At 39.2% G+C, this 12,908-nt stretch overlaps 1 protein-coding gene across 2 annotated transcripts in view; it reads right to left on the bottom strand.

Annotated features, from left to right (window-relative positions):
• LOC121374060 (E3 ubiquitin-protein ligase HERC2-like) overlaps positions 1-12,908 on the bottom strand; it is a 150,201-nt gene that overhangs the window by 87,927 nt on the left and 49,366 nt on the right. For both annotated transcript variants that reach the window (XM_041500957.1, XM_041500956.1), the window contains exons 4-10: positions 8,363-8,563; positions 6,924-7,143; positions 6,092-6,355; positions 4,843-5,128; positions 4,124-4,285; positions 3,443-3,646; positions 1,831-1,982 (exon numbers count right to left, since the gene is read on the bottom strand). In XM_041500957.1, the coding sequence (XP_041356891.1) occupies positions 1,831-1,982; positions 3,443-3,646; positions 4,124-4,285; positions 4,843-5,128; positions 6,092-6,355; positions 6,924-7,143; positions 8,363-8,563 (1,489 nt within the window). The remainder of the gene's footprint in view (positions 1-1,830; positions 1,983-3,442; positions 3,647-4,123; positions 4,286-4,842; positions 5,129-6,091; positions 6,356-6,923; positions 7,144-8,362; positions 8,564-12,908) is intronic.

Consider the following 12,908-nt stretch of genomic DNA (forward strand, 5'->3'; position numbering starts at 1 on the left):
ACCACTTCCGTTGTTTTTATAAGTGTTCATATCCCCTCAAAATTAAAAGTTTACAATATTTTATAAAGAACTGCTGAATAAACAGAATAATGGAATGACAGAAAGTAAAAATCATCAGTTTCAACCAATTATATCTGCAACTGAGGACAAAATATCAAACGATAGTTAGTGGAAACAAAAGACAGAATGACCGTTCTGATCACGTGACAAATTTGGCGCCAAATAAGAGGGGTTTTTTTTCAATCGGAGATTGCTGAATCCGTAAAAAATAAAATGTTTTCATTGCTGACATAAAATATAACTTTTATTGTGTCTATCAAACATACAAATGGATACAGATATTGGACAAAATAGAGGCTGTTAAAAATACTATTAAATTACGTTACGGTAACTGTTGTAAATGTTTCGTCAATTGCATTTTCGTACACAACGCTGTTTGTTTTCTTTGATGTCCAGTGTGCAGACTGATCGTTGTTTTTTGTGTGAAAAAAAGTGCAGTTGGAAATAGCAGAGATAGGTGCTGGAAAATAAAGAGGGGCGCTCAAAAATAAAGGAGGGCGCTCAAAAATAAAGGAGGGCGGGGAACGTGAAAGGAGGGCGGCAAAATGGAATAGCAGGGCGGGGCGCCCTGCTTAAATGGAGCAGCGAGAACACTGTTAATGACTAAAATTACATACTAAATACAGTTTTTATTTAAAGAATACAAGTGTCTGTAAACTATATGTGCATTTGGTCATACTAATGTTTGCAATAGATCAAACTTCATGTTACTTATTTATATTCAGGTCCTAATCTTGCCGGCGAAATGAGTGGGTTTTTTGACGAAAGTCAGCTCAAGTCGCTGAGTTATTAGAGTAGTGAGAAGTCGAAGTCGCCGTAATATTCTGGACCTAATCCAATTTCAAAAATAAAACCACACAACAGACGTCAAGACCCCAACTTGTTTATTGTCATAACTCACTTGGCACCATGTCGCCATATGTCGAACAGTATTTTTACTTTGGTGCCAGTCTGTATCCTAGAGTAGTCGTGAACCGGACTATTAACAGGAAATGGTTTCTGTGCACGCACACTGTTATGTATGACTGATTTGATGAAATAATGTTTTACCTTGTTCAATTTATTTTCAAAATCAACCAACAAATGTTAATACTCATGCCAGTTTCTGTTATGAAGAGATTAAATACATGTCGTAATCTAATATTGATATTCTTCAGATACACCCGTAAACCAGGCTATTGTTTTTCAAAGTAATGTGTGTCTCGCCATGTGTTGTGACCAGTCAAGGGTTGTTAATCCTCGACCACATTCATTTCAGCAATACCAGAAAATACTAATTAATACTTAATTTTAGCATAATGGCACATTATCAACTACTTAATAATATCATATTTTTAAGGAAACATACAATTGTTTTGTTTAAATTTATTACCAGAAGTAGTATTTGATATCGAAATATTACGATTAGCACAGAGTGTAAAATTTTGAATTTTTCCGATTAAACATGGAAACTGGCGAAACGTTATGAAATGTACCAATAAATGTTCACTTCACCTATTTTTATCAAACTTCTTCCCTTTCTTCTGGGAAGGGAGAAGTCACTTCTACTTTTTCAATTCTAGATTAGGGCCTGATTTATATATATTACAGCGCAACCAGAAACACATTGGAAATACGGATAATTATTTCAAGACAAGAAAATGTATTTACTATGTAACTTTTAGTTATTAAAATTGCAACTAACTCAAGATTATGTCTTTGCATCAATCAAGATGTTACTTGTGGTTCAATAATGTACTGATAAAACAGCATGAGTTGTCAGACACTCACATGCAGTCGCCATGTCCAAGTCTACCGCCGTCGCCTGTCCCCCACGAGTAGACATCCCCCTCACTGGTCAGCGCGAGGAAGTGCTTGCTGTCGGGATGAGCTGCAATCTTCACAATGTCCTTGTCACCGAAACCACTAACCAGCTGAGGACACTGGAATACAAAGAGATTTTTTAAGACACATACTGTATGAGTACCACATATGAAATCTGTTAGAAATGACCTACAGTACACAATTAGACTGGAACTGCATGCAAATGCATAAGAAAGAATTTTTATTTATTATTTAATTATACACTCAACACATTTAATTATGGTCACATGGCATCGTGAAGAAAATTGTTAAAGACCAGAGGAAATTAGAGGAAAGCCACCTATATCACTCAATGGGCTCCTCTGTTCGATTAGCAGCAATGGGATCTTTTATATAATCATCATACCACGGCCTTTGTTACACCAGTTGTCGAGCACTAGCTAGAACAAGAAGGAGCCCAATGGGCCCACCAATCGAGGATCGATCTTAGACCGACTGTGCATCAGGAAAGCACTTTACCACTAGACTAGGTCCCACCCCATGCAAGCGCAGAAGATGAAGAAGGGTAACAAATTATTTTAGGTTTGTTTTTAGCAGTTTATATAGAGTGTTACTAAATAACCGAATTTGTTGCCAATTATTATTATTATTATTATTATTATTATTCAGACTTAATGAAGCTAACTCATGTATACATAAGGTAGAGGTGGTAACTCTTTAAAATTTTGTTTGCACAGGAAGGAAAGAAGGAAGGAAATGTTTTATTTAACGACGCACTCAACACATTTTATTTACGGTTATATGGCGTCAGACATATGGTTAAGGACCACATAGATATCGAAGGAGGAAACCCGCTGTCGCCACTTCATGGGCTACTCTTTTCGATTGGCAGCAAGGGATCTTTTATATGCACTATCCCATAGACAGGATAGCACATACCACAGCCTTTGATGTACTAGTCGTGGTGCACTGGCTGGAGTGAGAAATAGCCCAATGGGCCCACCGACGGGGATCGATCCCAAACTGACCGTGCATCATGCGAGCGCTTTACCACTGGGCTATGTCTCGCCACTTTGTTTGCACAGAGATAAAAAAAATATGCACAACAACAGTATTTGTGCTAATCATTATGGAAGATAACTATTTCAACTTTAGCCAGGAAAAGATCAAAGCAATATTTGTGCTAAGCCTAAATTATTAATTATGCTTTGGCTTTCTCACACCCTATCAATTATTTGCAAGCTACATTATGTTCATTATGACATGTTGCAATGTGGGATGGCCGATCAACATACTTCATGCTCTCGTGCTGCACTACTAGAGTTGTTTTACCAGTGTTAACTACCTGTGTTTCCGAGCTGTAGTACTTGACAAAAATCCTCTCGTGCTGCACTACTAGAGTTGTTTTACCAGTGTTAACTACCTGTGTTTCCGAGCTGTAGTACATGACACAAATCCTCTCGTGCTGCACTACTAGAGTTGTTTTACCGGTGTTAATTACCTGTGTTTCCGAGCTGTAGTACATGACACAAATCCTCTCGTGCTGCACTACTAGAGTTGTTTTACCGGTGTTAATTACCTGTGTTTCCGAGCTGTAGAACATGACAAAAATCCGTCCTGTCCTCGTCAGGGCCAGCAGACACCTCTCAGCTGATGTGATCTGTTGTATTCCTCCAAGATCGTTGAAGAACTCGAGAATGTGCGGCCCGTTTGTGTTGGGAGCCCCAGACCAGTTGAGCCATCCCCAGCCTAAAACTTCCTGTGTCACAGTTGATCTGCGAGTCTGTAACAAACAGTAATAATAGACTAATAGCCTTCTTAACAAACATTACATATGAAATGAAAAAAAAAACCCAAAAACCCCCCAAAAACAAACAAACAAAAAAACAACACTAAAACCCCTCAAAACCAGACACCCGTACTACCAAGTAAAATCTTTTGGTTTTAAGGGGTATCCAGTTTAGAGAGTTTCTGTACTGATATTTAAAAGGGACTGTGAAAAAAATCTGGTATGGGAGAAATTCTGGTTTACAGAGGTATTTCACTATAATAATTTTAAAAAATAAAAAATAAATATATATATACATACATTTACACTTCCTCTCTGTAACTAGGTCAAACATTTAATACAATACTGCTTATTGTCAATGTTAAAATGCTTTTGATGAAATATGCAGTGAATTTATTAGACATAATACAACTAAACTTTCTTCAACTGACTACAATGAAAAAAAAACCCTAAAAGCATTTTCATTCTTACATTTTGACAAGCATTAAGAGGTAAATACGGCATTGCCAGTCTATCGAGGTGTGACATGACGACCACAGCACTCTGCCGTAGATCAATGCACATGTTCTCGTCGTCTGGGTAGGTGAGGTAGCGCAGAAAGCATTCAGTGGGACTGACCGCATAGGAGTTTGACTGCAAGAGAATAAACAACACGTCAGCAACTATTTAATCAGTGAAAGGGAAAGAAAGAAAAGAAAGAAACATTTTACTTCATGTCGAACTCAACACATTTTAATTATGGCTATATGGTGTCTGATATATGGTTAAGGACAAATAATTAAAGAGGAAACCCACTGCTGCCACCCCATGAGCTACTCTTTTCGATTAGCAGTAAGGAATCTTTTATATGCACCACCTTACAAACAGCACAGTACATACCATGTCCTTTTTTAAACACCAGTTATGGAGCACTGATTGTAATATGAAATAGCCTAATGGGCCCACCGATGGGGATCGATCCGAGTTGGACCATGCATCGGGCAAATGATTCCCATTGGGCTATGTCCTACCCCCAATGAAAGTGACAACAAGAATGTTTCAAGGTGCGAAAAACAAAATTGAAGAAATATTGACTACAAAACAATATTGGCATAGCTCTGATATATTTCATTATATTACAATAGTAAGTGGCCTCTAAAGACGTGTGAATGATTCTACAGCACATGCTAATCATTAAAACACTGAATCACCTCATCCCACTTTGGCACTTCGAATGCCCTTGACTTTGAGTTGTGGATGTTCTCGAAACGTTTCAGCAGCGGTATGAGTGGCGCGGAGATGAGGTTACTGCTGACGCGGTTGTCGTACTCGTGGTGGCTGTTGGTCCAGAGGTTGAGGAGGAGGATCACGGAGGCCAGGACCTGGCTGAGCGTGCCGTGCTGGACGGCCATCTCGAGGAGCAGGGCCAGGGCGATCTGCTGGTCCTGCACAGGGATCGGGCTCGAGCCACGCGCGCTCGCCGTACCACTCAGATCTCTGGGGAAAACAAACACAGGGGAATTAAAAGGCACTGATCATAGATATCAGGTAACTTAACATATGTTTGGCTGTTACAGCTTTATAATTAAATTTCAGTTACATTCAATAAAATATAACGTCATCTCATTTGTTCCAGTCGTAGCAATGAGAGTTTGTTCATTTCACTAATTCACACAGTTTGCGGCTGATTTTTTTTTTCATGCCACGATGAATGTAAAAGAAATAACAAACAATCCTTAATTAACTGTTAAATTATAAATCAAATGAGTTTCTGGTCATTCTGGTGTTTGTAGTACTTAGCTCTCAATACATTACATGCAAAACAGAAATCTACCTCTGAAAAGCAGCAAGGGATTTTTTTTATATACACAAAAATGGCCTTTGACGTACCAGACATGAGGCACTAACAGGAAACAGGAGACGGAAGACACCCCAGATCCACCAAGGACAACTGATCCTATAACCATTCCAAGCCTCAGGCTAGTGATCTACTGCTGAGCTACACTCCCCCCCCCCCCCCCCCCCCCCCCCCCACCATTAGTTCATGTCAGCATCACTATGTTCTGTACACCTAACCAGTTTAACCAGTCACCACATTATGGAAAAACTTGGTAGCTCGTTTCACAACTTCCAGCCAAACAGAGGACACAGACCCTCCGCAAACAACGTGGCCTCGGGTTAGTGATCTACTGCTGAGCTCTACCCCACCCTCCATCATTTCATGACAGTATCACTATGTTCTGTACAACTAACCAGCTTACCCAGCCAAGACATCACATAAAAACTTGGTAGCTCTTTCAACAATTTCCAGCCAGATGGACGACACAGACCCCTCCTCAAACAATGTGGCCTCAGGCTAGTAATCTACTGCTGAGCTACACACACACACACTCCTCCCTCCAAACCCACCCCATTATTTGATGACAGCATTATTATGTTCTGTAGACCTAACCAGCTTACCCAGCGACCACATTATGTAGAAACTTGGTAGCTCTTTCGACAACTTCGATCCAGACAGACGAGACGGAGCCCTCCTCGAACAAGGTGGCCTCGGGCAGAGACCGGAGTGCGTCCAGCGACTCCTGCAGCAACTCGCTACACAGGTCGGCATCCTCTCCGGACCGCCACGCCCGACGCAGGAACGCAAACGCAAAGCTTAACGCGGCACGGGATCCCACGCGAGCCAGCCCCATCGTGGCTTTCTCGGTGGGTTTGTTGGCACTACTGGAAAAAAATTAGAAAAATGCACACAATTTTAAACAATTCGGAAATTTTAAATCTGGAAACAGAAATTGTTGTTTAATATAACCAAGCCAATCAAGAACATAATTATCTGACTAGTATGTCTGTAAATTCTGATTTCACGGAACATTTTCAAACAATATTAATACTTACATGTTTGCCAAGCTAAGAACAAGAGACCATGAAATCTGATTTTCTGTCACTTGGGATATCAGTATATTGCTAACAAAATGTTGGGATCAAGATTTTAATAGTAAACATAATAAAGTTACAACCAAAAACTAGCAGGAGTAATATAGCAACCTTATTATTTCAGTAACCCCAAATTCTGAGCTGTAATTAGTCCAGAGACTTAGCTAAACTCTTGATAACGACTTTTAAAAGTTTAATAACACAAACTCAAGACTCATTATATTTAATTGCTTTAATATCATTATTTGAACTAGCTATAAACTACTCTAAAACAAGATTATGGTTGGTTTTCATTAATTTCATTAATCTACAATCTCTTCTTTTTTTCTTGAAATCCAAAACACAAAAACTAGGCTACCATTTTTGTTTGTTGAGATTACTCTGGTTGGCCTGTCTCTTCTTGGTTGGTGCACGTTTTTCAAATGGACTCTGTCGACACAGAGCTGTGAAATAGCGTTCCAGGACGGCCAGGCGTTGGTGTAGTCGCGTGGCTGACAGCGTCGTTGACGCTGAAATGGTGCAAAGCTGCTGATGCTCGTGTAGCAGGGAAAGTAGACATTCTCTGAGTTTGTCTGCATCTGAAATAACAACACACCATTAAAGTTTTATAATTTTTATCAGAGTGCTGGGTAGAGGAAAAACTGTTAATTCAGGGCTCTAAAATATGATCAATATTGTGTCAGGGATTTACATATCATTAATTTTAACATGGGTTCTATTTCAATGAATAATTTGTTTAAAAAGATTATATATATATATATATATCACACACACACACTGACACATGAGACAGACATACACAAAGAAATGAGAGAGTAAAGGAGGAAGAGAGAGAGGAAGGGAGTGAGTTGGAGATAGAGGGGATAAAGAGAAAGAGAGCAAGTGAGTGAGATATGAGAGAGAGAGAGAGAGAGAGAGAGAGAGAGAGAGAGAGAGAGAGAGAGAGAGAGAGAGAGACAGACATCGAGAGGCAGAGGAAGAGAGACAAAGGAAGAGAGACAAAGGAAGAGACAGAGATATATAGATTAAAAGACAAGTAAAACTGGCCTGGCTGCTGTCCCCAGGTCCAGGACTCGATGAGATGATATATAGATTAAAAGACAAGTAAAACTGACCTGGCTGCTGTCCCCAGGTCCAGGACTTGATGAGATGAGATAGAGATATAAAGACAAGTAAAACTGACCTGGCTGCTGTCCCCAGGTCCAGGACTTGATGAGATGAGATATAGATATAAAGACAAGTAAAACTGACCTGGCTGCAATCCCGAGGTCCAGGACTCGATGAGATGAGATAGAGATATAAAGACAAGTAAAACTGACCTGGCTGCTGTCCCCAGGTCCAGGACTTGATGAGATGAGATATAGATATAAAGACAAGTAAAACTGACCTGGCTGCAATCCCGAGGTCCAGGACTCGATGAGATGAGATAGAGATATAAAGACAAGTAAAACTGACCTGGCTGCTGTCCCCAGGTCCAGGACTCGATGAGATGAGATAGAGATATAAAGACAAGTAAAACTGACCTGGCTGCTGTCCCGACGTCCAGGACTCGATGAGATGAGATAGAGATATAGAGACAAGTAAAACTGACTTGGCTGCTGTCCCCAGGTCCAAGACTCGATGAGATGAGATAGAGATATAAAGACAAGTAAAACTGACCTGGCTGCTGTCCCCAGGTCCAGGACTCGATGAGATGAGATAGAGATATAGAGACAAGTGAAACTGACCTGGCTGCTGTCCCCAGGTCCAGGACTTGATGAGATGAGATATATAGATATAAAGACAAGTAAAACTGACCTGGCTGCTGTCCCCAGGTCCAGGACTCAATGAGAGGGATGGAAGGTTTTGGCTGGACCGACTCGATCTGTTGGAGATTGGCATCTTCTCGGTCGAGTCGCTGACACGGGGGACAGTTGCAGCCGTTAGTTGGTCCACAGTGGCCATCACAGCACACACATGACAGCACCTTCATACCACAGTAATAGTGTCCGGTCTCACCTGACAAGTGAAACAATATATTTACTTCATGTGAATAGTATGTGCAAAACACAATATACATGCTTGTAGTTAATCATCAGGATGAACAAATATGGTAGTTGAATGACATGTTTTTAAATAACAGACCTATTTTAATCTATCACATGTAAGGACTGTTCCAGAACTGATCATCTGTGGTGGCGTGGGGTGGGGTGGGGTGGGGTGGGGTGAGGTGGGGTGGGGTGGGGTGAGGTGGGGTGAGGTGGGGTGAGGTGGATGGGGGATGGAAGGAGAAAGCATAAGGCACCACAAATGTTATTTTATGCCTGGTAAGTCTGCCAGATCTTTTCACCTACATGTATATGAATACATGGTGTAAAGACAACTCTGTGGGTGGTGGGTATACAAAACAAAATGCCTCCCAACTCACCCATCCCCCCCCCCCCCCCCCAACCCCCACAAATATGATAGTCTAAAATAGCTCTAATATTTATTTTAATTCAAAGAGAAAATCTAACTTTTTCTGTCAAAATCTTTGTTCTGTATTACATGTAAAAACTGAAAATACTGAATAAGATCATTGTGTAATGTCAAATGGTCAGTTTCTATATCATATACAATCAGTGTTAGGTACTCTTATCTATGTGTCCCATCCACATAGAGTTCAAACATGCCAAAAAAACATATTCTGGGTAGACACACAAAAATAGAGAGAAGATAGATAGTTATGTCATCACATTTAAGACTACAGGGTATCAACTTCAAATCTCATTACCAACTCCATCAACTCTTTCACTAACACCACTAACTTCTATCCAGAAACGGGATGGGATGGACGTAGCCCAGTGAAAAATCATCATAAAGTGTTTGCTTAATGCATGATTGACCCAGTTTGCTAAGTCTTGTTAAACAAATGGTGTAGCAAAGGCTATGGTATGTACAGTTTTGTCTGTGGGATAGAGCATATAAAAGATCCCTTGTTGCTAATTAAAGGAGTAGTTCATGGTGAGATGACAGTGACTTTCCTCTCTCATTGGGTGATTCTTAACCATATGTCTGATGCCATATAACCATAATAAAAATGTTTTGAGTGCATTTGCTAAATAAAATATTTTTTCCTTCCTTCTATGCAGATACCTGAGGTAACCGTAACTGCATATAAATATAAATTATCCTCTAAGAAGGAATAACAGTGGCGTAGAAAGGTGACAAAAAGTGTGTGTGTGTGGGTGGGGGGCCACACTTATATTTACACACCTTTACACTATTATAAAGCAAATATAAAGCAAAATATTTGAAAAGTGGGGAGGCACATGCTCCCCTGCCCTCCCCCCCCACCCCCCACTTCATACGCCAGTGAATAACATGGCACACTTTCATGATGTACGCAATATAAGAAGAGCAACTTCATTATTTCAGCCAGTACAACATTATGCTGTTCTGTTGCATTACAAGTTGGCCCATAGAACTAATTTTTTTGTGTCCTACTCTATATAAATAAAGATAAAAATCAAGCTTGTGTCCCCCACCCCTCCTATGGGCCTGACAAGATCAAAAACCTTCAGTATTAACAAGTGCAAATGTTTTTTCTGTATGGTTTGGGAGGGGCTGTTTTGGGATTTAAAGGAGACCGGACACCAAATCATATATACGGCGTAATGAATTGTTTGCCGTCATAAACCACAACACGCAACTACCGCGCTCGCCTTATTGACTAAGTTAAGCGTGCTAGTCTTGGTTGGGGGTTTTTTCCGCCGATCTCCGATGTTTGCCGGAAACTGTCGACAATTAATGAGCTAGACCCGTGACGTCATCGATGAGAGGAAAACTGAAGAAACTACCAAGCAGCATGGACGAACTTAGCGATTCGAGTGACGAAGAATTGTGTCCAGCTTGTGCTAATGGCATCAAACCGTATCAGTTTGAACCACTTATCAGAGACTTTGTCCCTAATCCTGGAAATGTTGTCTTAGACGAAAATTTGGATGAATCAACTGCCGACGAAGACGAGGAAGCCACACGGTCATAGACTAGCATACAAGCATTTTTTTAAACATAATTTTTTATGACATTTTTAATGTAAACTGAAGCAAATGGACCTAATTAGAAGAAAAGCACACAAAATGTAATAATATTTCATCATAAATCTTGTTCAGCACAGATGTAAATTTGACACGTCAGTGGATATTCCAGAGGCCGATTTTGCAAATTTGCAAAAAGCGTCTCCTCCTCACCAAAGCAAGATATAATAATTTAACAAAAAACTTTGTTCTCTTAACTAGTTACCCTCCAAGTTTTAATGTGTTTGGTTAAGCCGTGTATTTTTAATTATTAAGAAAATGTGTTACCAGTCTGCCGAAACTGTCCACAGCCGGGTACAGAAACACAGAAATGTTGCAAAATATACTGTTGCCACATACTGACAATCACTTTACAACTAATGTCTTATCGACAATATTATTATGTAGTTTTTGGGGGGGGGGAGAGAGAGAGCTTTTCTTTATCAGATTAATTTTTGCCATTGTAACCAAAATCTGATGTAGAGTTTATACCCAGTCCGTCAGTGCCCCCCCCCCCAAGTTGTTCCTACGGGCCTGTAAAAACTAAATATATTCAAAGGAGTATATTGGGTGGTTATAGGTTTGAAATGTTTTTTTATTGAACATTTATTTCATGCACTTTATAAATTTTAAACAGCAATTATGTTACTATAATCTATCGAAAAAATATATATATTAATTTCTGAGATTTTTTAGTACATACATATAAGTTTACCCTCCCCACCCTCTGGCAGAAACTCAGGGTAGGTATTAAAATAATTATTTGGTGTAGAGTATTTTTAATATGACATACAGAAAGCATTGAAAAGTATAATTTTATTATGCTTTAATAATCGACACTAGCTTTAAAATTATTTAACCATCATTCCTTCTGGCCAGAGTACATATGTTGTTCCTGCCAAAGTGTTAGCATTTTAATTTTAATGATAATATACTGAACTGACGATAAACATTGTTAACTAACGTAATAATTCACGTTTTGAAGGTGTTTTATTATGAGGTTAACAAACCAACTAGATCAAGAGACGTTAGTATGGAGTCTTTATGGGCTGTCGGTGAAAATTAATTTGGTAATTATAGGTAAATAAATGTGAAGTTTAAATATTCGTATGTGAACAAATTGCAATACTTTTATTTAATGTATATCTTAAGTACATACTTGTTTACATTGTAAATGTACCATAACCTGCTGTATTTAGTTGGTGTAAAGCCCGTTCGGCGACAATAATGCGTCTATGTTTTAAAACAACTTTCGGGTTTTTTTGGAAATCGAAACCATGATGTTGGCCGTTTCTTGGGATGTATTGCTGTTACTGTTGCAGTTAAACACTGCGCAGTTAACCATCATATAATTACGTCGACAGTATATAATAACACTAATTATCTTGTAAATTAAATTTCCGATAAACCTGGAGACAAAAAAAAGAAGACGACTAAAAGGCACAACCAAAGAATCAACACGTGTACCGGTATTGCTTGGTAACTCTCTCCGATGACGTATTGCCTCGCTTTCGTTCAGATCTATGCATAATTCCGCCCACTTCTGTTTTTACCCCAAACCAAAGACGCGCAGCTGACCGGTGCCTCGCAGCGAGCCAGGCGTTACGAGTAATGCGGTCTTTGACGCTAACTTAATCCATTACACACTACATGTCTTTTGGTGTCCGGTCTCCTTTAAGGAAAAAAAATTGTAATCATGAATGAGTTTCAGTTTACTCTGTTGGCATTGAAAGTGTTACAATTAAAAAATGGAAATACACATCCGATAGTAACCTGGCATCTCCACAGCACATTAATGAAAGAAACATTTTCTTAAATTACTACACAGAAATGGCGGAGCTATCGGTTTCGAGGTCTTGTTGAGCCTGCAGTGATTTACGGAGATACTACATACACCTGTATACAATGTACAGTCTGCGGTATTTTAAAATAATTACAACTGACAACATCAAGATGAAGATTATCAGAGGTCAAAACATTTCTCTTTCTATCTGTAAGATTCAAGGCGAGATGTATTGCTGTATATGCACCAGTTGGAATTAGTGTAAATTCTACTTATCTCAAGAAAGATTATTTTAATTAATCCATTACTTCAGAGTTCAGACAGGTGCAAAAGGAAATTTGATCAAGGACATTTAAAGCACAATTCAGCTATTCTGACCGATTACATTTCTCAACTTGAACAATATTACTACAAAGCAGCGTTTTCGCTTTTCAATTTTTGTAGTAATGACTGGTAGTAGCGACTCAAATCATATTGTATACTGTAAAAAGATGTTTAAACATTTTGCAGGAAATATAAGTGC

Source organism: Gigantopelta aegis, chromosome 6, assembly GCF_016097555.1.
Source record: "Gigantopelta aegis isolate Gae_Host chromosome 6, Gae_host_genome, whole genome shotgun sequence".
NCBI lineage: Eukaryota > Metazoa > Mollusca > Gastropoda > Neomphalida > Peltospiridae > Gigantopelta > Gigantopelta aegis.